This window comes from Populus euphratica, unplaced genomic scaffold (assembly GCF_000495115.2).
Source record: "Populus euphratica unplaced genomic scaffold, PopEup_1.0 scaffold317.1, whole genome shotgun sequence".
NCBI lineage: Eukaryota > Viridiplantae > Streptophyta > Magnoliopsida > Malpighiales > Salicaceae > Populus > Populus euphratica.
Window position 1 is genome coordinate 355,905 of NW_011499952.1, and position 23,822 is coordinate 379,726.

Below are 23,822 nucleotides of genomic sequence, written 5' to 3' on the forward strand. Positions count from 1 at the left end.
AAATTATGAAAATATATATATATATATATATATATATATTAACTCGGATCAACCCGTGTTGACCTTCCCGATCAGTGACCTCGGTCTTGCCTTAGTTAACCCGTGAATCGAGTTTTTAAAACTAAGTTAATAACAACTTTTATTCTTACACTAACTTAGATCAACCCAAGTTGACCCTTCTGATCCGTGATTGGGGAGGCCTTACCCCGACTTGACCCTTAAATAAATTTTTAAAATTATGATAATAATTATTTTTATTTTATATTAACCCCGGTCAACTCAGGTTGATCCTCCTAACACGTGACACGGGCCTTATCCCAGGTCAATATTCAAGTCAGATTTTAAGATTATGATTATAATCACTTTTATTTTATGTTAACCTGGATCAACTCAGGTCGATCCTCCTAATATGTGACTCAGGTTTTACCCTAAGTTGACACTTAAGTCAGGTTTTTAAAATATGATAATAACTATTTATGTCCTTATATTGACCCAAGTCAATGGTCAACTCCACTCGTTACTCGGGTCTTGCCCTAGATTAACCCCTGAATCGGGTTTGAAAACTATGATACTAACCTTTTTTATTCTTACATTGACTCGGGTTAACCTAACCTGTGACCTGGACCTTGACTAGTGACCTGAGCTTTGCCTTGGATAGACCCCCGAGTTAAGTTTTAAATCTATTTTAATAATAATTTTTATTCTTATATATTTTACATGAACAATTTTGAAATTAATAGTTTTTTACAAAGATATTTTAGGAATAAAAAATAATAAATATTGTCTTTAGAGACATTTTTTTTTTGTATCTTCTGTTTTGAAAGTACAAAAATTCATTCCAAAATTGTCTAAGAGACAATTTTTTTTTATTGTCTTTATTTCTGTCTCTTCAACAAACACATTTTTTTCTTCCTTTTTGTCTCAAAACAGTAACCAAATGTTACCTAAAAGACATGAGAGATTTATTATGTAAAATTACGTCATGGATCCTCTTATAAAATACTGTGAACTCACTGTTTGCAATTATTATCTTTTTATTCCGATACCTTTTATTTTTAAAATTTAGCTCTTTCTAAACTAAAATGAAGGCCAATTTAAATAACATTATCAAGAAAGGATAAAATGAAAATATAAATGATTAAAATGAAAAGGTATGAGAAAATAAGTAGCGGTTTCAAAGTTTGCAAAAAAGTTAATTTTGGTCTTTTTACTTTTTCAATGATACATTTTTTATCTCTATGAACTTATAAAATTCACTTTTGTTAGAAAACTTTATTTTTTTTTTATTTTTCATTCCCTATATTAAAAAAATAAAGAAAGTCAATGAATTCTAGCTAAAGAGAAAAAAGATCGTGATTGAAAAAGAGATGTCACACCCAACATATTTAGATTCAGCCATAGGTTAAACCAAAATATATTAGGTTTGACATTTCACCAGACTCGTGTTTTATTGGGTTTGATTAATCGCTGAACCTAATTATTTTAAGTTTGACATGTCGTGAGACTCACCTTATTATAGACTCAAGTTTTAAAAAGATACGTTAAAACAATTATCTTGTCAATTGTCCTCCCAAGCCTTTAATATGTAACACATATAAAGGCTTAAGAGGCATTTTGAGAGGCTATCAATCAATATACCTTTTGTTCTCTTTTGAGAAGAGGCATCTAAGCTTGTGTTGATTTGAAAGGATTGTCTAGGGAAGAGAAAGTAAACATTTTAGACGAACCACATTATGACGCAAAATGAATATTTTTCAGCATTTAGCCTTTCTAGAGTTATGATAAGATGCCATTTATCCTTCATATATTGCTGAAAAAGGAGGGTGAGTTGTATATTAAAACCCTATTTCACTTCGAATAGTATTTTTTTTACTTTTGCTAATTTTTTTCTCTATTTCCTTACTTAAAAGGTTCAAGACATAAGAACAAGATTGTTTTCTCATATAATGACTTTCCTTGTTTAGTTAAATCAAATCTCCTTCCTTTTCTTTTATTGTAAGCTTATCGTTTCAGTTTTTTTTTTTTCCTTTAAGAAATTCAAAATGACCTCTAGAAAAGGGGAGGAAGTAGTATACCTTAAGGGAAATTTTACCTTTAGGTTATAAATTGGTTGCACTCATCAGAGATCATCAACCATTAGGATTGTCTCACGATCTAGAATCAAAACTTCCGTATCTTTTCCATCTAAAATGAGGAAAGACAAAAATCCGCAAGAGGTTTCAAGCCTCAAAAGGAAAGAATGCATGCCCAAAACTATTATTGATAATGTTGAAAGCATGATAACTCCAACCTAAGTGGATGCGGCCAATATCCATCGTTGAACCAGGAGATTATGCAGTCTCATTATCAAGACCTGATAACTGTGTTTTAGAGGTCACTAATAAACACAGTAAAGGCAAATTTATAATTACAACTATCATTTGCATATACGAGTTGAGTACTCATTTCCTCTACAAGATTTTGTAATGGAAGTGTTTAGATATTACAATCCGAGTCCAACTCAATTATACCCTAATAGGTGGACCATTATATCGACACTCAACAAGTTCCTTAGAATGTTAGATAAGGAATCTACTGTCATAATTTTTAGACAGTGCTATACCTTGATGAGTAGCGTTGAAAGGGTGCCTTTCTTCCCTTGTTTTTTCAATTTTGCTAACAGGCTAAAAGGACCTACGAAGGAGACTTTCAAAAGAAATTCATCCTAATCAAAAAGTTAGAGAGGGAAATGGGTGGTCGTGAGCTACCATGGAACCACGAAGCCACAAGACCGGTAGAGTGCCACTTCAGGTTGTACCTATTATTAGAGAGCACCCTATCAAGTGTAAATGACAAGCCCTTCCTTAACACCAAGGAAGAAGAGGTGTGTGCTGGGCTAGATACGTTATGCATCTAGTTCGAGATCAATTGTATGGCCAAAAGATTTTATAGCACTAAGGGTAAGTTATTGCTTTGACATCTTATTTTGGTTTTAGGTGTATATTCAATTTATATCTTTTTCTTTATGCAGGGAATTTGTTAGAAGAAGTTGGATCTTCAGCTAATGGATCCTCAACTTCTCTACCCAGCCATATTTTCACGTTACCTTGTAGTCATGCTTCTTCTGTCCACACTTATTTCTCTCTTGAAAATAGCCTCTCTAAAGATAATTGACATTTGATACGTGGGCAAAGGGTCAAAAGAATTTCTCTCATGGACATCAAAGAGTCACCCATATATGTCTTTTCTATTAACGAGATTCATACGTATGTCTTTTTGGTTGAAGAGAGAAATGTGTTTATCCCTCCTATTAAAAAGATGTGTAGTGAGATAAAAGGGAGTAATTCGTTCACCTTTTTTAGGAGGTGTTTGTCCTGCCTTTTAGAGGAGGTGTTTGTCCTGCCTTTTAGGGGAACGTTTTGGAATCAACCCCAACTACGATGATCCTAGAGGCAGCCTCACAATGTAAGAGGAGGATGCTATGCTTTTGAATCTTGATGCGGAAGTGATCCCTCCCCATCAAGAACTTATGTTCCTATCACTTCAATCTCTATTCTCATAGAGTTTTCCAGTCAGGAACCTCATCTCACGGGAGTGTAAGACATCTTCTCCAAATTAAGCTTGGGTCGCTCCGTTTTTGCTTTCTCAACTTGAGTGGGGAGGAGAAAAATACAATAAGGTGTTTTTTGTTTTCATGAAAGTTTCACATTGGGGGTTAGGCGTATCATCATAAACACCTTATTATAGACTCTCTCCGATGCGCTAAAACAATTAACTTTTTATACATACACACATACATACATACATACATACATACATACATACATACATACATACATACATACATACATACATACATACATACATACATACATACATACATACATACATACATACATACATATATATAAAAAAGTTATTAAGTGAAGAAAAACCTTTCCGCTCCTTATTCTGCCTTTCCTTCCTTCCACAGAAGCAGGAACACGGGCACTGAAGAGAAAGAGATACGATAGCACCAAGTACACCCGCAAAAAGTTGCAATCCTTTACTTATGGCTTCTCATCTCTCTTGTACAATACCAAACCTAATCCCTCTTCCTCCCTCCCCTTTTACTGACCGAACCAAAACCCCTAACTCTTTCCTCCTTCACCCAACTCACCTTCCCAAACCACTAATTCGTCGCGGTTCGCTCTGTGTCGCCCGGTTCGGTCTCAAACCGGGTTTCTTTCCTGACCCGGATAAAGCGGAGGCTGTAATCAAGGACTTGTTTGGTCGAGCAGAGAGTATTGTTTACACAATAGCCGATGCCGCTGTCTCCAACTCGGACCAGGTTGTTGATAGTAGTACCACACAGAACAGTGATTGGCTTTCTGGTATTACCTACGGCCTCGAGAGTACTTTAAAGGTTTGTTTGGTTCTGTTTTTTTGTTTTTTTTAAATAAAAGTTATGATTATTTGTTTTTGTTAATTAATTGAAGTAATTATACAGGTTTTGAAAGATGGGTTATCTGCTGTGCATTTACCTTATGCTTATGGTTTTGCTATCATACTCTTGACTGTTCTTGTTAAGGCTGCTACATTTCCTTTGAGTAAGAAACAGGTTTGTGTTCTGTTTCTCTATTGAAGCAAATTTCTCCAGTATGTCTCTGTTTTGCTGTACTTAAATTAGTGTAAGATGTGGTTGTGGTGGGCAGGTGGAATCTGCTATGGCCATGCGATCTTTGCAACCCCAAATTAAGGCCATTCAACAACGCTATGCCGGTGATCAGGTATATCTGAAATCTCTTTTCTCCCATAAAAATAGGGTAGTGTGAACTATTTATTAGAGCTCGTGTTGTGTAGTCATGGAGCTTGTTTCGTTTTGTTGACATAGTTCAATTCTTTTGTTTACCTGCAGGAGAGGATTCAACTTGAGACTGCCCGGTTGTATAAGCTAGCTGGGATAAACCCGCTTGCAGGTACTTATGTTTCGCAGTTTGTTGTAGCTTTAACACTCGTTTCTTATAAAGTAATCGAAGCATTCGGAGACACATGTTGATATAGATACATCTTTTCTCGACTTGTCCTGCTACTTCTTGTTGGAAGTTATGCAACTTTCTATGTAAGGAGATTGGGTCTTGCAGTGCAATAAGTTTGTTTCAATACTTTCTTTTCTTTTTTTTCTATTATTGAGATTCTAGCATGCACTTGCCTAAATTCTTTAAAGGGATCTGTAAGGTCCATAAAGATGTACTTAAAACCAACTGGAGAAAGAGACCTGCGCAAATTTTCTTGGGTTAGATTAATACCTTTATGTTGCTCTTTCTAGAATTTATATCTTGAATAGAGCTATAGAAGTTGCTCGTAAGATTTTCATTTTGGAAAGATTGCTGTTTCTCTACTTTGGAGTACGATTTAAGATTTACTTTGCTCTTCTTAATTAAAAGTCTTTTCAATATCTTTTTCCCACTTCGTGCCAGGATGTCTCCCTACACTTGCTACAATTCCAGTATGGATTGGACTCTACAGAGCCCTTTCAAATGTAGCGAACGAGGTAACATTCTTTTCATGTTCTTTTTCTTGCTTCATCAAAATTGTTACTTGCTTTGGCTTTTAGTTTTTATGGATTTAACTCTGTCTCTTCTCTAAATTAATTTATGTGTCCAATAACTAGGGGCTCCTCACAGAAGGCTTCTTTTGGATACCCTCTCTAGCTGGTCCAACTACAATTGCTTCTCGTCAAAATGGCAGTGGAATCTCTTGGCTTTTCCCTTTTGTAGTGAGTGCTTGATTCAGCTTTCTAGTGTTATCGGTTAGGATGGGTTTCTGCTTGAACTTTGTATACATCATACTCTTCACAAGACCTGGAAGCTTTTTTCTGGAATCATGTTACTTTCTGAGAGATAGAATAAGCTGAACAATCTTTTGTCATAACTTGAAAGGATTTCAATTATTTTTTATGTTATTTTTCTGCTCCTTTCTAGTTTGGATGTTTTTTCTTTTTATTATTAGAATTTGACTTTTTGTCAAGTTAGTAGGTTTTTGTTGCACAAGATTTTTGGTCACTATCCTCCATGTTTGTTGATCTTACTTGTTTATTGCTTGATTGTTTCTCAGGATGGACAACCACCCCTTGGATGGTCAGATACCGTGGCATATCTTATTTTGCCTGTCGCACTGGTTGTCTCACAATACATCTCTGTCCAAATCATGCAATCATCACAGGTTAGTTTTTCCCAGCTTTAGATTTGCTTATGTCTGCCTAATCTTAATCAGCTTACATGATTGTTATTAACTAATTCAAAACATTTTTTTTCCTTCTACTGTGCTCTATGAGAGGCTTGCCTAGCAATAAAGCAATGGCTACCCTTTTTGGCCTTTTTAGCAACTGAAAACTACCCTTTTTTGTCTTTTTAGCAACTGAAAACTCGATAGCATAGAGCATGTTGAGTCAGCCTATACTCCTGCCATCATTAGCTGCATGACTGAATTATTTCTCTTGTCCATTTCTTGTGCGATCCTAAATTCATGCTATGATAGATTTTTAAGTGAAGCATGAAAGAAATTAATAAAAACTCCCACTCAGGAATGTATAATAATGGCATGTAGTGGTACAGTCAATTTTATTGTGTGAGGGGAGACAGGATAATAAGAACTTATCTGGCCAATAAGCTTGTAATGCTGATTGCTTCTTTTTTTTTTGGATTATTTTGAGGACATTAATACATGTACCAGCCTTATTAGCTAAAACCTAAGGCTGCTGGGAGAGAATGTCAGCCTCATGTGCTGAAGCCTAAGGGCTGCATTATGTGTTTCGAGGAAGCACTAAAAATTCTGTTTGAATGCTTTCATATTTGGTCACTCTTTCAATTTGACTTTAAATGACAATGGAAGTTTTAACATGCATTGCTAGTTTCAGAGCGATGATCCAAACGTGAAGAATTCTCAAGCAATAACAAAGTTCCTTCCATTAATGATTGGTTACTTTTCTCTTTCTGTTCCTTCTGGACTAAGCCTTTATTGGTGAGCATCCCTACCATTATGCGAACTTAACATTATCTCAATTAGAGTCTCAGAGATATTATGATTGGAAATTGTTTCCCACCACCATTCTTCCTATATTTTCCTGAAATTCTGTTTAATATTTTGCAGGCTCACAAATAACATATTAAGCACAGCACAACAGGTGTGGCTTCAAAAGTCAGGGGATGCAAAAAATCCTATGATGAAGTCCAGTGATGATATTGTCAAAGAAGACCAGCTGCAGATTCAGAAACCCGTCTCTGAATTAAATTCTGTACAAACTAAGACCAGGCAAGAAGAAAAGTTTACACCAGAAGGGTTGCGTCCTGGTGAAAGGTTTGTAATCACAAACCTTTTCTTTCCTACTTCTTCATCCTGTTTTCTGTATTGTGGACTAAATAAACTGTCATTCAGATTCAAACAATTAAAGGAACAAGAGGCAAGGAAAAGGCAACAAAGAGAAGAAGAGAAGAGGAAAGCTGAAGAGGCTGCAGGTAGAGGAAGTCAAATGGAAAACAATGAACTTGAGAATGAAAGCAGTTCATTTGAGAGAGGAAATGGGACCAGCTCAGTTGGTGCTGTTGTAATTGATGACATGTCTGCAGTGGCCGTTCATGATTCCTCTGCTCTTAAGGTTGCAAATGGTGATTTATCTGGTCAGGACCAGAAGCAAGATGAGAAAACAAATTATGTTGTGGAAACAAGTGAAGTTTCTGCTCCTACTGAGGTTTGTGCAAGGGATGAACAACCTGACTATAAACAAAAGGTAGAATGGTAACTACACCTTTTAATGTATAATTGCTGTCTTCAATTCATCATTAACCTTTTAACTACACACTGAATTTATGTCCACATCATATTTCACACATGCCTATTCATTTTGCCATGTTCTTCATCATTTTATTGTTTGGAAACATTGGACAGAAAGCTGCAAGCAAAATTCTCCCCCCTTGATGTCCTTAGGTGCAGTTATGAATGTGGTTAGATTAGTACATGGCATTTTCAAAAGAGTAAATTTTAACTTAGTCACTGTAGTGCGAAAAAACTAATTAATTGGTCCTCATGATGTCAAAACTTATGTATTTGATCCCTATACTTCTAAATCTATTTATAATTTAGTTCCTCTGCCATTTCCATTTCCATATCCTTTTCCAATTCCTTTTTTTTTTTTGTTTCCTTAAAAATAGAGTAAAGAAAAGAGCAGTGAAGATAGGGAGATTTAATTAGGCAAGGAGGCATTTTTTGAACAAAAAATTATTAAATTGAAGATGGTCAACATTGGTCAAAGGACTAGTTAATCATTTCTGATACTGCAGGGACTGATTCATTAATTTCAATAGACTTCAGAGACTAAGTTATGATTTAACTCTTTCTGAAAACTGGGAGTGGTGGTGGGAGTAAATTTCTTGGCTGGCAGGCTTTCCATGTTCTGGCAAAATTATATGTGTATAATTTCGTTTTCCTAGCTAGCTTTCTTCCTTTTTAAACGTACGGAGTAATTATTTTTCCTCATTTGCTCATTGCTTCTGCTTTTCCAAATCTACAATACTCCAGGAAGCAGTTGAAGTAAATGGTAGAGTAGCCACCACGGACGATAAAATCACCAAAGACGCCCATCAAGCCAAAAGGGCGTGATCAAAGAGAGGTTCAGTCATGACGGCATTATCTCAAATTACCGAGATTGACAGGCGCATTCTTTACCTGTTATGATGAATACAGAGAACAGCTTGATACTGTTTCGCTGGAAAAAACCACATCAACCGATAGCCTTCACAGTTCACATGCATGTCGGGGATACAAATCTATTCCGTACTTGGGAAGGTTTCTTGAGGCATATTGGCTGCGCGGTGTTGGTATTGCGGTTGAACAGCAACATCAGCAAGATTCTTGGGCGGGATGAGTAGCTGTGGCAGTTGTAAGTTAAGAGAGCTCAGTATCAGTGATCTGTCTTTTCAGTATTTGAAAGCTCGTACACTTTATATAGGCAACAGAATAGAATTTTTATGAAAAAGAAAAGAAACAACGAATCACATAGCGTGAGTTCCTTTTGCATCCTTTTCTGTAGACTTGTGCAGATGCTATGACTTATCTGACTTTTTATCCCTACAAGTTTCCCTTTTGTTGTATATGATCACTTGCCATGATTGACCTTAAAAAAGTTTAAAATCGTAGCCCATGCAATGTTGACAGTGTACCCTCGTAATGGGAAACCTCGAAGACTGCATGGGCCTTGGTTGACCTGTGTTCAAGATTGGAGAAAAGGCTGGTGCGGCCCAAATAGTGTTCAACAACCCATCATCATTCATGAATGGGCATTTAATCATCTCTGATGTCATGGTTTCATATAAACTTAGGTTGTTCTAGATTTGTAGGTCTGCGACAACATATTTTTTACTGGAAAAAAATGCTCAGGTGATATAGGTGTATTTTAAAAAAGTCTTTTAAAAAATAGGCTCGCTTATAAACTTGATGGATATATACAAAGAAAGAGAAACATGGAAGCCTGGAAAAAAATGGTTAAAAAATCATATAAAAAACAGATAAAAAAATAAAGCCTAATCATTAATGATATTAATGATATAAATATTGAATAATAAAATTAAAAAAGTTTAAAAAAACACTTAATAAAACTCGTACAAATCTTTTAAACTTGAGCAAAGATTAAGGTCTTAAAGCTCACAGCTCAATAAATTTCTATGCTTAAAAAATTTAATTTTCAATCAATTTAATGTTGATTAGTCAAAGTAAATTCAACAAAAAATAAAAAATAAAAAGACATAAGAAAACCAAATTCATTTTCAAAATATGTGAAAATCATAGAAAAAGTAAATAAATAAAAATAAATTTAAAAGTTTATCTCAAATAAAAACAAAAAGCAATAAAAAAAATGAGAACTAAATTCAAAGAATAAAAAAAAACTTAAAGGGATGAAATAGAAAAATAATTCCACTTATATAAGTTATTTAAAAAAATCATTTCAAATACTGAAGGGTGAAATTAGAAAAAAAAATATTAATTTAAGGAATTAGCAAAAAACACTCAATAGATAATGATAAATAAAAAGACCAAGATAACGAGATCATTTTCAAGACCTAAACAAACTTCATAGAAAGCAAGTTAAGAAATAAAATTTGGTCTCTAATTGAATAAATATTAAAGAATAAAATAAAAAAAATAGTATAAACAAAGGAAAAAACAAAAACCAAACCCAAATAAATCTTCTAAACGTGGTTTAAATTTTTAAAACTCGCAACTTATAAAATCTTAGATCTGTGTTTAATCAAGAAGTTGTATAACCAACCAATTTAAAAAACTTATCAAAATATAAAAAAAGAATAGCAATTAAAATAATGAGTTTTATCATTAATTTTTATGATGAAAATCCTTTTAGAAATATATTGATGTAAAATGTATAATATTTATTACCAATTGTATGGCTAGTTTTATATATATCATTGCCTTTCATTCTAAGGAAGGTTTAAAATAAAATTATGAATTAAATTTAAATAACTGTATTTGAGTAATACCCCTTTATTTATAATCAAATAAATATTTTAATGACTCTTGTGTTTATATTTTTATTCAATTCAAGCTACAAGTTGATAGTTTGGATTGACTTGAATCAATTGAAGATGTTGTTATCTTGATAATTAAAAAAAAAAAAACATTACTCCAAATACATTAAATTTTTTGAGTTTATGATGAGAATTTTATTTATGAATAAAGTAGATATCAATAATGCTTGCACAATTTTCTTTATGTGTTTTTAAAAAAAAAAAACATTTTACTTATAATGAAACGCAAATTAATCAATTAATTTTGTCTATAAGATTTAGGTATTGAGTTTTATCATTATTTTTTTATTATAAAAATCCTTTTAGAAATATATTGATATATTTATTACCAGTTTTATGGTTAGTTTTATATACATCATTGTATTTCATTCTAAGAAAGGTTTTTAAAAAATATTTTTTGGTGTATGAATTTAAATTTAAATAACGTGTTTAACATCTATGAGAAGAGGAATTTAGTTACATGTGAATGAAAGATGGTGAGTATATATAATTTCCCCACTAAAAAAATTAAACACTATTTACGATTTTCAGATTTTTGAGAATTATTTATCCATTAAATATCAAGTTTTCAAAATGTGAGATCATCAAGTGCCCTTTAAACACTTGTTGGCTAAATGATTATAGAAATTACGATTGAATGAAAGGAAATAGATTAAACAAAAGAACCAATAAAAACAATGAAACATGATCTTTCATATCACTGTATATTAGCTTTTTTAAGCTTCAAATAAAACTATATGATATTTTATATTCGGGGCTTCCAAATACTGGAATGTTGCTGCATCTCCTGCTTGTAGAGAAGTGTATATATATATATATATCAAGTCATCATATATAAATCAATGGAGAAACGAGTTGCACTAAAAAAATAATCTTGTGGATGAAGTATCTTATCTTTTTACGATTGTCAAAGAGTATTGATGTTTCTAAATATTAAATATAATTATCAAATATTCTTATTTAATTCGAAGAAAATATTGTAAGCTTATATCAAGTCAAATCTTCGTATAAATACAACAAGAATAACATATATAATGGCACGATGCTCTTGACAGCAGGAAAATGATTTTGATGCAATGACTAGGGAAAACAAAAATCAAAATCAATGAATATACAAAACAAGTCATGAAAAAAATACCAAATTATTATTCTAAGTGTTTGTTTTAACTTTTATTGTTGAGGTTGAGGTTAGGTACAATTCAATTATACATAAAACTTAATCATAAAAACTAATTTTTCTTATTATTTTTAGTTTTTTTTTTATGGATTATACACCCCCACCTCAACCTCCACCTCTATAACAAATACACATTAAGGCCTCCAAGAAGAAAAGGTGGGAATCCAAGTTTTGTACACATTATTCCAACATTCAATCACATGCTCAGCTAACATGGAAATAAAAAATAAAAATAAAAAAACTCGAGTTCTTCTTGGCTTCCCTTCCACTCCCACGATATTATATTGCAACAAATAAAAAGTCTGCTTTGAATTAATTACAGAGAAAAGGGAAGAGAAGAGAAATGGAGGAAGGAAGCAGCTTTGAAAATCACGAATGCTTCACATGGCAAGTGCGTACTGTCCTCCGTCAACTAGCCCATGCCCGTTTCCTTCTCTTCTTCTATCACCCTGGGAACCTTCGCACGTTCTCCCATGTGACCTCTGCTCTCTTTTATTCTCCCCCCCAACTTGGCCCTCCGATTCCCAGGTCGCCGTCACCTTGTAAGCTTCTAAGAGAGATTTGGTGGGGTTGTGGCCCTCATCATTGGATGGATCTGAAGAGCAAAATGCCCCTTATAAAATTTATAATCAACGAGTTTATTTGACTTTTGCCATGATGTGACTGCCATTTTATGCTGTTAATTAAATTGTTTAATAATGTTGTGATCTGAAATCAAAGTGCCGTGGGGAGAATTTATATCCAATTTTAATGGTTGATGACAGTCGAAAGAATTCTTTCACGCTCGAGAGAGAGAGAGAGAGAGAGAGAGAGGGAGACTCATGCAGAACTAGCAATACCCCTTCAACCAAGCAATATAATCAAGAGGCTAGGTTAAGGTCCAAGAATAGTTATCTCAAGTACCTTATAAATCAAGCAAATTGGCCTCTCATACTTGTAGATGCCCTAGTAGGGTCTTCTGCAATCACATAGAAACTATCATTTGCGATATGGTAATGGTTAAAACTACTCCTCTCCAAGCAAGAAAAAAAAAAGTGTAAAAATACAAAAGCAAAGAAGGAATGAAGAGAAGAGAAATGCACAATAAATCCCATCTTTTTTCTAAAATTAAATGCATTGTTATTTGTTTTCATTTCTATTCTAATGTTATCTAAAATTAGAATTATAATTAACTATCATCATCTTAAATGTATAGTATTCTTTATGCTTGAAAAGCATAAAATAAATGGAAGAAACAGGCTTTTATGACTGTGATGGTGATGTTCCGAGCCATCCATTCTACTATCACATCCTCAATATCAGACCTTAAAATCTATTCACCAATGAAAAATATAAGCTAATTATAGTAGTGTAAGGTTACGTGCATTTATTTATCACATTTTAGAGTCATGCTCAGATTTTAGAAACTTTCCTATTGCTATAAGTAAAACATAATTTTAATTATGTTTTCTCTTTTTATATTTTTAATGTCATAATTCATTGATGTCAATAAATAAACCTAATTTTCTCAGCTCTTTTTATTTATTAGATTTATTTTAGTTTATTAATATTAAATTAATTGAAAATTAAACTTATGAAATCTAAAATTTAATGGATTTCGTGTTTGAAACTTTAATTCAAGTTTAGAAGGTTTTTCAAAAAAATTTAAGTTTTTTTTAAAACAATTTTTTTTTTAATTTCATCATTCAATATTTACATCATTAATAATTAGGCTTTACTTTTTTTGATCTATCTTATATGATTTATTGAACCATTATTTTTTTAGGTTTCCATGTTTTTTTTTTTTAGATTGGTACATATAGGAGCTTCTTTTTCTAGTTGGGTTTGTATTCTAAGCCATGTTTTTTAAAAAACATGCTTGCATCATAAGAGTATTTTTTTTTCCCAATAAAAATTTTCTTTTGACCCATGATGTAGTAATATTAGGAGAAATATAATCTTTGAATTAGGTTTATTTTAGCGAAGTAATTTTTTTTATCATGACACAATTTTTTTTATAAATTTTATAGGGTTAGGTTAATCTTTTTTTTTCTTATTGCACTATAAAAGTACTAATTTAATCCTACAATATAAAATTAGATTATCTTTTACTCAAGGTAGTTTTGATATTTTTTATTTTTTCAAAATAATGTAAATACTTTATTGCCCTTTAAGACAACATCAAGTAAACTCTCTTCAAGGGCTTTTTGGTCTTTTTACCATGTTTTTTTTTGTAACATCAAGTTAGTTCAAGGGCATTATTGTATTTTAGTAAATGTTAAATAAAAAATCTTGGTGACAAGCACGCACCAACAAATAAGCAATTCTCGTGCTTTGTTGGCAATGTGAAGGGGATTGTTTGGCCACGAAAAATCACCTTCACAAGCGGCATTTAAATCCCCATGGCACCCTCTCTTCTATAAGTGATCATATATTCAAAATTATTGTCGGTTTAGTGTTAGCGGTTGTTTCCCCTGTTTTTTTATCTCTCATTCTAGATTTTTATGTCAATCCTTAAAAATTCCAAAACAACCCTTTAACTAGTTAATTCTTTAAATTTAATCTCTTTTTATTATAATGTTTTCTTATCTTAAATAATTTATAAAACTAGAATGGTTTTTTGACTTCATCCTCTTTTGGTTTTTTTATCTTTTAAATTTGATCCATATTCTTTTTATTATTATTTATTTTGTTTGAGATTATTTTCTAAATCAATTTTATTTTACAATTTTACCCTCTTTTGATTTATTTTTTCTTGTCAAATTTAATCTTCATTATTTTAATTGTTATGTATTTTTTTGTTTGTTTTGATAAGTTTTTTAAATTAATATTTTTAAATTGGTTGGTAATAAGCTTTGACAAGTTTTTTAAATTGATCGGTAATAAAACTTCTTAATTACACCAACTTTAATCATTTTGGTTTATGAAATTGTGTCAACTAACAACAGTTTCTCTCCTTGTCCTTGTTTTTTTAGGTGTCTTTCTCTCTTCTCTCACCAGATTGGAAAATGAACAAAATGAGTTTTGGGGTCAAAATGAGAATTATCATGAAGTTAGGGTTAATCAAATATTTCTCCTTGTTTTACATTATAGTCCCAGGTCTATTAATTTGGCATATTATCATAATTTCAAGTTTAATTTAATCTAATTAGAGTGAAAAAAGGTCTAATTGGAAGGAAAAGAAAGCTTGAAAAAATAAAAGAAAATCGAGGAGCTTTACAGTTTATATGAATAGGAGTTCACCCCGTAATAAAACCCAGGTCTTTTAGCTTGTTAGTTAATGGTTTTTTTCAGTGAAGCATAAGTATTTAATACAAGTGCCGGAGTCGAACCGTTAGTACGACATTCCTTAGTGCTCTCAAAATGTTTTAATATTAAAGAGTTAAGTGAGATTTTGACCATGTAGTTTTCATCGAAGTTTTTCACAGCCCAAACTTCTGTTCTGTGGTCTAATCCATTGGTGATGATGTTCACATAAAATTTAGAGAGAGAGAGAGATTCTTTAACCGCTTAAACTAACATAAACAAACATCTTGGGACTCTAACCCGGAAAAATACAGACAGGGCACGAAGTCCCGTTATTTTTCTAACCAGTTGAGCTTTTTTACCCCTCTTTATTCCCTTTATATAGCCATCACATTCCTCGTAGTTTCTCACGAAATTTATGTGCCCATATCATTCTTTCTGAACAAGATGGCAATTCCACTCTCTCTTTCAATACTCTTGCTTATTCTAGCTCCAAGTTTTATTTCCTGTTCGCCAGTTCAAGATCCTGAATTGGTAGTGGAAGAAGTACACAGGTAAAATATGCCTCTGCCCTTCGAGCATTTAGCATTAGCTAGCAAATGTAATGTTGCTATCTAGGACTTTAATTTGACACACATTTCTGTTTTCTATCTGTTTCAGGAGCATCAATGCCTCTCGGAGAAACTTGGCCTCCCTTTCTTGTGGAACCGGCAACCCCATAGACGACTGCTGGCGGTGTGACCCCAACTGGGAGAAGAATCGGCAAAGATTAGCCAATTGTGCAATTGGGTTCGGGAAGAATGCTATCGGTGGCAGGGATGGGAAGATATATGTAGTGACAGACTCCGGTCATGATGACCCAGTGAATCCCAAGCCAGGCACTCTTAGGCATGCTGTTATACAGGATGAGCCTCTATGGATCACTTTCGCTCGTAACATGGTGATCAGGCTCAAGGAAGAATTGATCATGAACTCTTTCAAGACAATCGACGGAAGAGGAGCTAATGTGCACATTGCTGGAGGTCCATGCATCACTATACAATATGTAACCAACATTATCATTCATGGTATAAATATTCATGATTGCAAGCGAGGAGGGAATGCTTATGTGAGGGATTCTCCTAGCCATTACGGGTGGAGGACTATATCGGACGGGGACGGGGTATCGATATTCGGAGGTAGCCAGGTGTGGGTGGATCATTGCTCTTTATCCAAGTGCAATGATGGGTTGATTGATGCAATTCATGGCTCCACAGCCATAACAATCTCCAACAGTTACTTCACTCGTCATAACAAGGTCATGCTCTTGGGCCACAGTGATAGCTATAAACAAGACAAGAATATGCAAGTCACCATTGCCTTCAACCACTTCGGAGAAGGGCTTGTGCAGAGAATGCCAAGGTAAACAAATAAAATCTAAATTTAGAAGATTAAAGTGAATAGTAGCAATAGCTAGATCGATACTTTGCCAAGGTTTCTGGATTCTGATCTTTTTATTATTATTATTATTATTTGCAGATGTAGACATGGATATTTTCACGTGGTAAACAATGACTATACACACTGGAAAATGTATGCAATTGGTGGCAGTGCTGCCCCTACAATTAATAGCCAAGGCAATAGATTTCTTGCTCCCAATGATAGATTTAAAAAAGAGGTAATTTTTATTTGATATCCCCTTCATGGCACATTGACAGATGCAAGTACAATTAATAACATAAGAAAGTGTCAAATTACTGTTACTTTTTTCAGGTAACTAAACATGAGGCTGCATCACAAAGCCAATGGAAGCGTTGGAATTGGAGGTCCCAAGGGGATTTGATGTTAAATGGAGCGTTCTTCACACCATCTGGTGCTGGAGCTTCTTCTAGTTACGCCAGGGCATCCAGCTTAAGTGCAAGACCATCTTCCCTGGTGAGCTCCATCACAGCAGGAGCAGGTGCACTTGTTTGCAAGAAGGGTTCACGCTGCTGATTAGTGGCTTTGCACAGAAGCCCGTAGAGTGTGTATGTAATTAAGGACAAATAAAGGTCAAGCAAATTAAAGGAGGAAAAGGAAACCTAATAAGGTCAATTGCAACTATTGCAAGGAATTTGCTAGCTGGCTAGGATTCGTATCCATCTCCCTGTACACTACACCAATTTGTCTGTGTGTTTTTTTTTATGGAAACAAACACAGAGCTGCCTGTTTCCACAAGACCCACCATCATGTGAATCTAAATGAGAAACTCGATGGTGCAAAAGGAAACCAGAGCTTCCTCTTCTACTCACACCACGCGGTTGGTATAGAATAGAAAGTGGAAGAAAATGTATGTCCTTGGAGCCCATTTAATGGGACCATATTTTTTCGTGGAAATGAAACTGAACACAACATGTTTGTCTGTTTGGAAAAAGTTGCAAAAGCATCTAGGCTTAGATCTTGTCTCTGAAGGTGTAGTAATTCTCTTTATCCGACCATCCACCCAGTGAAACAACAAATGATTCTAACATTAAAGCTGACAGAGTCCAGTTGCCATAAATGATACCACCAAACCAAACCTGCATTACCCTATCCATAAATGGAAACTAAAGGGCCGGCAGAGATGGAAATGTACAGAGTACTCCGTTGTCTGTGTATCGTGTGTCTTGTTTAATTGCTGCCTGGGGCTCATCAGGGCATAGCTTGTCTTTCCATGAATGATTGAATCTTGTATCCAGTAATAGCGAGCATGATTTTCAACCTGTATTTTCTAGCAGTAACATTGATTTCTAACCAAAGGTCGAAGTATATTAATTTCTATTCACCCCAAGGCAGGGAATGAGCCACAATAGGGATCCATTGAGCTCATTCGAACCTGTGCATGAATGATCATACAAATGACGTATTGACGACGGATTTTTTAAACTCATCTGTATAGATGAAAAGCATAAAAAATGAAGATCAGTTCCTTTATCGCAGCGGAATGAAGCTACAAAGAGTATCTAAAAGACAAATTCTCCCTGTTTTTTTAAGTCTGCTCAATATCCTCTGGGATAGACGAGGAGAAGCGACGGCTTCCACATCTCCAATCCTATATAAGCTCCAACCTCAGAAAAAGACAAATGGGACATGCGCCGAACAGCTTAAAATTACTAGTGATGCTCATTCAAGTGATAAAAGGGGCAATATTTTTGGTCTTAAGCTCGTCACATGCGAATCTCTAGTTTTATGAAAATACACGACTAGACATCCACACTGATTCTCTAATACCATCTATTTACCCTGTTTAGTTACCTGAAAAATGCACATGCTTCTTGCAGCACTGAATAACGGGGTGCGTGCATTCCTCAGCAGCTACCTTGTACATACTCCATTAGCTTGTTGACAACTAATTTTTCCACTTCCATCACATTAAGGCATTCAGTCGGAATCATTTGAAACAAAGAACAAGGAAAACGAGCTGAAACAAAGGATCCTGCAATGAATATGCAGTATACAAGTAGAGGCAGCTAATAAGGGGGGTATAAAGTAACATGCAGTAATCGAAAAAAAAACAAGCGACAAAATCAACCAGTTTGAACACAAGAAAAGCCTAACTAAAATCCAATGATAGATACAAAATCTGTAACCAAAACAAACTATGATGAATTGAGTGTCTCCATGCGGCTCCATATGCCACATCAGGCCATCAAAACAATATGGCCTTGGTTGATGGCTAAGCAGTGTGATGTAACAGATCTTCAAAGATCAGAAATCAGAAGGGGAAATGACATCATCAATTTTTAGAATCATTTTGACAACTTGTGTAGCAAGCAAAATCTGCTGCTGCTTTCCTATAAGAGTCTCAAATACATTTTGCTCTCGCATGTCATTTGTACCAGCATCATTGCAATCTATTCCACAGTAAGGATTGTTCTCCTGCATAATCAATTTTAAAACGAAAATGAAAATCACAACCATGATGGTGATGGACTGTGCAGTTACACAAAGTGGAGCTAGATATGTGTGAGGCACTGAAGGTGGCCATATCATATTTACCTTAATTTGTTGAGATTTCACAGCAGATAATGTCTCAATGGGTTGGAGACCGCTATTTTCTGCAAGCGACATAGGGACGGAATCTAAAGCATCTGCAAATGCCCTGATAGCATACTGCAGATGAAGAAAATAAAAGCCATAGGTATCAATCAAGCAAAAAAGAAAAGAAAAGAAAAGAAACAAAATCCATCAGTAAATGCCCTGATACCTGCTCAACTCCTGGATATCTATCAGCTGCAGCCTCCACAGAAATTGAGCAGGAAATCTCAGATGAGCCACCACCATATACAATAGAATTGTTGCGAATGAGATTCCTTGCCACACACAGTGCATCATGGATGCTACGCTTTGTCTCCTCAATCATCATTTTGTTACCTAGCAATCACAAAGCACCAGAAACTTGCATGAGATCAACTAAATAACCTCAAGATCCCCAATCTTTTTCCAAACAGGTCCCTATTAAACAGCAATAGGTTTCCATATCAAACAGAGTAAACTGATGCCTTGCTTTCTTGAGTTGACTGTGAAAATAGCAAAGCAACTCCACTATGATGGCAATGGAATGCATCGACACAGCTTGACAAACTAGGAAAACCAGAAAATACATGTTCAACATAAAGCATTGAAGAGCTTTGACAGAATTGACATGAAGGCTTTTTTTATGAAGAGCTCTTTTCAACTGGTTCCTTTCTCTGCTAGAATAGTTTGATACTTAGATGTTAGTGAGATAGCAGGACAGTCTCTTTGAGAGCAGGCACATCTAAGCAAAGCAGTCAGAGCAGTATTAAATAAACTGATTCATCTAAGCAAAGCAGGACAATCTCTTTAAACAAGTGTATTGTAGATTGAGATCATCTCCAGTGTGCTTTTCATACATGCATACATGATCCCATATGAAAGCAGGCACACAATGCAGGAGTTGACTCTGCGAGCATCAAACACATAAATGACATAAGGGAGTTCAAACTTCATAATAGCAAATAAGTTGATTCCAACACAAATATTCATCATGCCTCATGTATATAACGCTTACATGCTTATTCTACAATGCAATAGACACTCCTTTTCCAAAAAAAAAAAAAAGAGGATAAACTAAAGGCACCAAGGTTGCCACCCATTTACTGGGAATGAAAACATGAATGCAAAAGACTTGGTGTGATAACAATTATATTTTGGAAGTATTAAAAACACATTGTTAATCACCACCATATAAAAAGATAAGCCAAATCAATTGCAATCAAGATTTTAAATGGATAATCTAAATCCTACCTCCACGAATAAATATGGTCACTGCCCTTGAATTTGCACAGTGTTCAACATACAGCATTCTATCTTTTGTTGTGCCAAAAGCCTTTTCTTGAACCAAACCAGCCTTCATAAATAAAACAGCAAGAGAAAAGGAAGAAAGAATAACACATCAGTGTTGCTTGTACTGCATGCGAGAAAGTAAAATGAAGTAAATGCATGAATCAATAGAGTTCAGTCACTGAAATGCAAGAATCTTTAAAATTGGTTAACAAGCCTTTAAAGAGAGTCATTCTAAAACCTGACTCAACTAAAATAATTATAGTTTAATCTTCTTCTTAAGGATAGAACCTGGTTTGAGAACACAAAAAGACACGATGCTATTATACTCAGCCTGTTTTTCCATAACGGAAAAGGGTATATAAATAAGAAAAATTTACCTTTCCTAGCTTTTCTGGTGTCAACTCCTCGAACCTTGGCACTATTCTTCCACCTAAAATAACAATACCCCATCATTTCATTAATAATCACTTAAATCATGACAGCAGATTTTATAAATGCTCAAGTGCTCCACCCAAATATATGACCATGTATACGTGAACATCTAGAGAGAGAAGCTTAATTGACACAAACCTGTGGCTATTGCTATCAGCTCTAACTCTACACCACCAACCCACCGGACTGCAGGCAAGTTCCTGTTCATTAATAAATGATTTGCCTCATCATCAAACCCCCATTGACAGATAACCAAGGTTGCACCTACACCCTGAGAATCAAATTTAAACAACATCAAAAAAATATATAAGCAACACAAACAGATAGTAATATAACTCTACTAGCAATTTAAAAGCAACCCACCAAAAAACATAAAAACCTATCAAAAACCTCAAACAACCTTAATACCATCCAGATGGAAATAGAAGAACAGTCAGAAAATGGCAAAACCAGAGAAAGAAAGGGAATGTTTTAACACAACAAATATAGGGGAGATGGGTAAGGGCAGAAATTTAATGTCTGGTAAGAGAGATGAGCTTGTACAATTGTTCAGTGACACATTTTTTAAAGATGACACAAAGCGCAACCCACCTTGCATTTCTGAACCATGTTATCGAAGTACTGGTGCTCTTGCTTACGCAAAGTTTGAAACTTTTCAACTGTATCAACATCCACCTTATGTTTAGTCTTTGGCTTAGGTGGTTCAAAGGGGCAGGTCAAGATAGCAATTTTTGCATCTTCAATTTGCTTTGGCATCTGCGGATGACTCATTTCCTTGTCAACAACTATCCCATAAATCAGTTCAGTATCTTCCAACTTGCCTCCTACTTTCCCCTCAACCTTTATCAAATCTAGATTAACATCTTTCCTCTCTAAATCTGCAACGGCAAGGACTGCTTTAACAGAAATCTCTGCTAAACTGCGCTTGCACCGATTCACACTGCAAAACAAAGAGAGGTGTAGCAGTTACAGTATATAGCATTTGACAAACAGTCGAGGTATCCAACTATTATGAATCTTCCTGTCATGCCCAAATTTTGAAGTCAAACACCTCCGATTGAAAATGGGAATTTCCAGGATGAAAAATCAGGTTGCAACACACAGTTCAACTACTCCAAACTCCAGCTAATGCATAGCAGTACACTCATCTTTCCATTCCCTACCAAAGACCTTGAAGATTCAAAGTTGAACCACACTAAACTCAGCTATGATAGTGCCCCATACATGTGCATGGGAGCAGAAAACATAAAAACAGCTTAGAAGATTTAAGGAAATGGGAAACATAAATAGATATGAGCAACTATCAAGATTCATGTAAGGCAATTACCGTTTATACAAAATAAGGAATATTTATGAATCATATGAACAGTCATGGCACTACATTCTGCATGATAAGAAACAGCTACCCTGGGCTTATGTTGACACATGCTAAAACCTCTCGTCCTATGACTTTGGTTTACCATATTCTCAGTTTCCATACAGTCCATAACAGATGTTCTAGGCATTTAGAGCTGTGACTAAAAAACAACAGCCAAATGTTCAACAGAGCAGAAGCAAACTTACATCTTGGAAGATAAAGTAGTCATGCAAGTTTGAACCAAGGGCTCAATATTATTAACTCCAAAGTCAAACTTCTGCGCAATCTTCTCCAAATGTTCAACAGCAATTCTAGAAGCTGTCTCGTAACCCTCAGCAACGCGAATGGGATGAACCCCACGCTCCAACAGCTTCTGAGCCTGCTCTAAAAGTGCACCAGCCAAAACAACAACACCAGTAGTCCCATCCCCTATTTCATAATCCTGACTCCGCGAAAGCTCAACCAACAGTTTTGCAATCTGATTGTCCACGTCCATTTGCTCCAATATCGTAGCACCATCGTTTGCTTTTCAAAACATTTCAAAGATCCATATCCATAAGTAGTAGATCACAAACCCTAAAACCCTAATCAAACTAGATTTGAACTTTAAAAACCCTATATCAGTAGCGGAATACATTAAAGAGAGTGAAGAGTACTGACTGATGGTGACATCGCCGTCGGGGCTCTGAAGCATTTTGTCCATGCCTTTGGGACCGAGGGAGGTTCGAAGGATGCGAGAGACCGCCATACCAGAAGCAATGTTGGCCTTTTGAGCATCGAGCCCTCTCAGTCGAACCTTCTGGTCTTGTTCTTTTATGATTACGAAGGGTCTCCCGAATTCATCGAACGCTAACGCCATCTCTCAATTCCAGACTAATTTTAGAAGGAAGGATTCAGTGAAATGAGAAACTACCAATACTAGTAGTAGCTTTGGGGGGGAAGAACCGCTCTCTCTCACTTTTCAAAGCAAAGCCCTAACTTGATGATACGCTATTTTCTTTTCACTCCACTTTTAAGGCCTGGGCTCCATTTATTTCTCTAATGTGTTCGGGCCTTTATTCTATGGGCCCACTTAATTTGTTATACAGCCTAAGTTATTCCATTATTCAAAACTAGGCAGATTTAAAATAAAATAAAAAATCAACTGCCTTTCAAAATTATTTAAAAAAAAATTAAAAATTCTTCTTATTTAAATTTAATATTTTTTTATATTTTCAAATTATTAAAAAATATTATTTTAATATAAAAATAACTTTGAAAACCTTTTAGGTATTTTAATGTTGAAGTTTCATGGGCCAGGCCCATGAAATAAATGTTCAAGGAACCTCTAGGCTGGGCTAAAAGAGCATCCCATAACCTATATACCATATGGAATCTTAAATGAATCGTTATTACAAAGCCCATTGTTAAAAGCTCAGAGAGGAACAGATTACAAACACCTAAGCACAAAGCGCAGCAATGTGGCAATGCCTCCTTTCCAGTTTTTGCACAGAAAAAAGCTCAACTCTCCCGGTAACACCTTCTCCACCCACACCAAAACAAAACAGCTGACGGGACATCAAAAAATCAACAGTTCAAACAAACGCATCATATTTGTTGGCATTGCTGAGGCTATCGTCTGATATAAATTCCCACTCGAACATTACTAAGCTATGATAATAAATACTTCACTGGAAAAGTAAGATGACTAGCAGTAACAAAACATTCAAACAAATAGCCCCAGCACTTTGAGCAACAGGAAATCTTCAAAATTCTCAAGGTGAGAGCCCGC

General features: G+C 34.8%; 4 protein-coding genes and 1 long non-coding RNA gene across 6 annotated transcripts in view; 3 read left to right on the plus strand and 2 right to left on the minus strand.

Moving 5' to 3' along the window:
• LOC105138059 (S-adenosyl-L-methionine-dependent methyltransferases superfamily protein) overlaps positions 1-4,615 on the minus strand; it is a 12,478-nt gene extending 7,863 nt beyond the window's left edge. The window contains exon 1 of the mRNA XM_011044051.1: positions 4,606-4,615. The gene's annotated coding sequence lies outside the window, so the exon portion shown is untranslated. The remainder of the gene's footprint in view (positions 1-4,605) is intronic.
• Positions 3,890-9,104, plus strand: LOC105138057 (ALBINO3-like protein 1, chloroplastic). 2 transcript variants are annotated; one of them, XM_011044048.1, is made up of 11 exons: positions 3,890-4,384; positions 4,469-4,579; positions 4,674-4,748; positions 4,877-4,937; positions 5,439-5,512; positions 5,633-5,737; positions 6,076-6,183; positions 6,872-6,981; positions 7,111-7,317; positions 7,396-7,747; positions 8,536-9,104. In XM_011044048.1, exons 1-11 carry the CDS (start codon positions 4,031-4,033, stop codon positions 8,614-8,616), a joined length of 1,638 nt encoding a protein of 545 aa, XP_011042350.1. In that variant the 5' UTR covers positions 3,890-4,030; the 3' UTR covers positions 8,617-9,104. The 2 variants fall into 2 exon arrangements, with proteins under 2 accessions (XP_011042350.1, XP_011042351.1); XM_011044049.1 differs by having other exon boundaries at positions 6,878-6,981.
• Positions 9,105-15,189: 6,085 nt separating this feature from the next.
• On the plus strand, positions 15,190-17,343 carry LOC105138060 (probable pectate lyase 5). The gene is made up of 4 exons (XM_011044052.1): positions 15,190-15,512; positions 15,619-16,359; positions 16,477-16,615; positions 16,711-17,343. Exons 1-4 carry the CDS (start codon positions 15,406-15,408, stop codon positions 16,930-16,932), a joined length of 1,209 nt encoding a protein of 402 aa, XP_011042354.1. The 5' UTR covers positions 15,190-15,405; the 3' UTR covers positions 16,933-17,343.
• Positions 17,344-18,289: 946 nt separating this feature from the next.
• Positions 18,290-23,059, minus strand: LOC105138062 (T-complex protein 1 subunit epsilon-like). Its single transcript, XM_011044053.1, has 9 exons — positions 22,712-23,059; positions 22,258-22,576; positions 21,286-21,634; positions 20,833-20,965; positions 20,640-20,692; positions 20,224-20,326; positions 19,163-19,329; positions 18,955-19,068; positions 18,290-18,834 (listed from the first exon to the last, which is right to left on the minus strand). Exons 1-9 carry the CDS (start codon positions 22,908-22,910, stop codon positions 18,664-18,666), a joined length of 1,608 nt encoding a protein of 535 aa, XP_011042355.1. The 5' UTR covers positions 22,911-23,059; the 3' UTR covers positions 18,290-18,663.
• On the plus strand, positions 20,476-22,251 carry LOC105138061 (uncharacterized). Its single transcript, XR_844711.1, has 3 exons — positions 20,476-20,487; positions 21,189-21,192; positions 21,785-22,251. It is a non-coding gene; the product is annotated as an uncharacterized LOC105138061 (long non-coding RNA).
• Positions 23,060-23,822: the final 763 nt, after the last annotated feature.

Coding starts and splice junctions, on each gene's coding strand:
- LOC105138060 (XM_011044052.1), top strand. CDS start 15,406: ATGGCAATTCCACTCTCTCTTTCAATACTCTTGCTTATTCTAGCTCCA. Junction 15,513..15,618: donor GTAGTGGAAGAAGTACACAG/GTAAAATATGCC, acceptor TATCTGTTTCAG/GAGCATCAATGCCTCTCGGA. Junction 16,616..16,710: donor ATGATAGATTTAAAAAAGAG/GTAATTTTTATT, acceptor TACTTTTTTCAG/GTAACTAAACATGAGGCTGC.
- LOC105138062 (XM_011044053.1), bottom strand. CDS start 22,910: ATGGCGTTAGCGTTCGATGAATTCGGGAGACCCTTCGTAATCATAAAA. Junction 20,693..20,832: donor GCTGATAGCAATAGCCACAG/GTTTGTGTCAAT, acceptor TTGTTATTTTAG/GTGGAAGAATAGTGCCAAGG. Junction 18,835..18,954: donor TGAAATCTCAACAAATTAAG/GTAAATATGATA, acceptor TTGATTATGCAG/GAGAACAATCCTTACTGTGG.
- LOC105138057 (XM_011044048.1), top strand. CDS start 4,031: ATGGCTTCTCATCTCTCTTGTACAATACCAAACCTAATCCCTCTTCCT. Junction 4,385..4,468: donor GCCTCGAGAGTACTTTAAAG/GTTTGTTTGGTT, acceptor GTAATTATACAG/GTTTTGAAAGATGGGTTATC. Junction 4,749..4,876: donor AACGCTATGCCGGTGATCAG/GTATATCTGAAA, acceptor GTTTACCTGCAG/GAGAGGATTCAACTTGAGAC.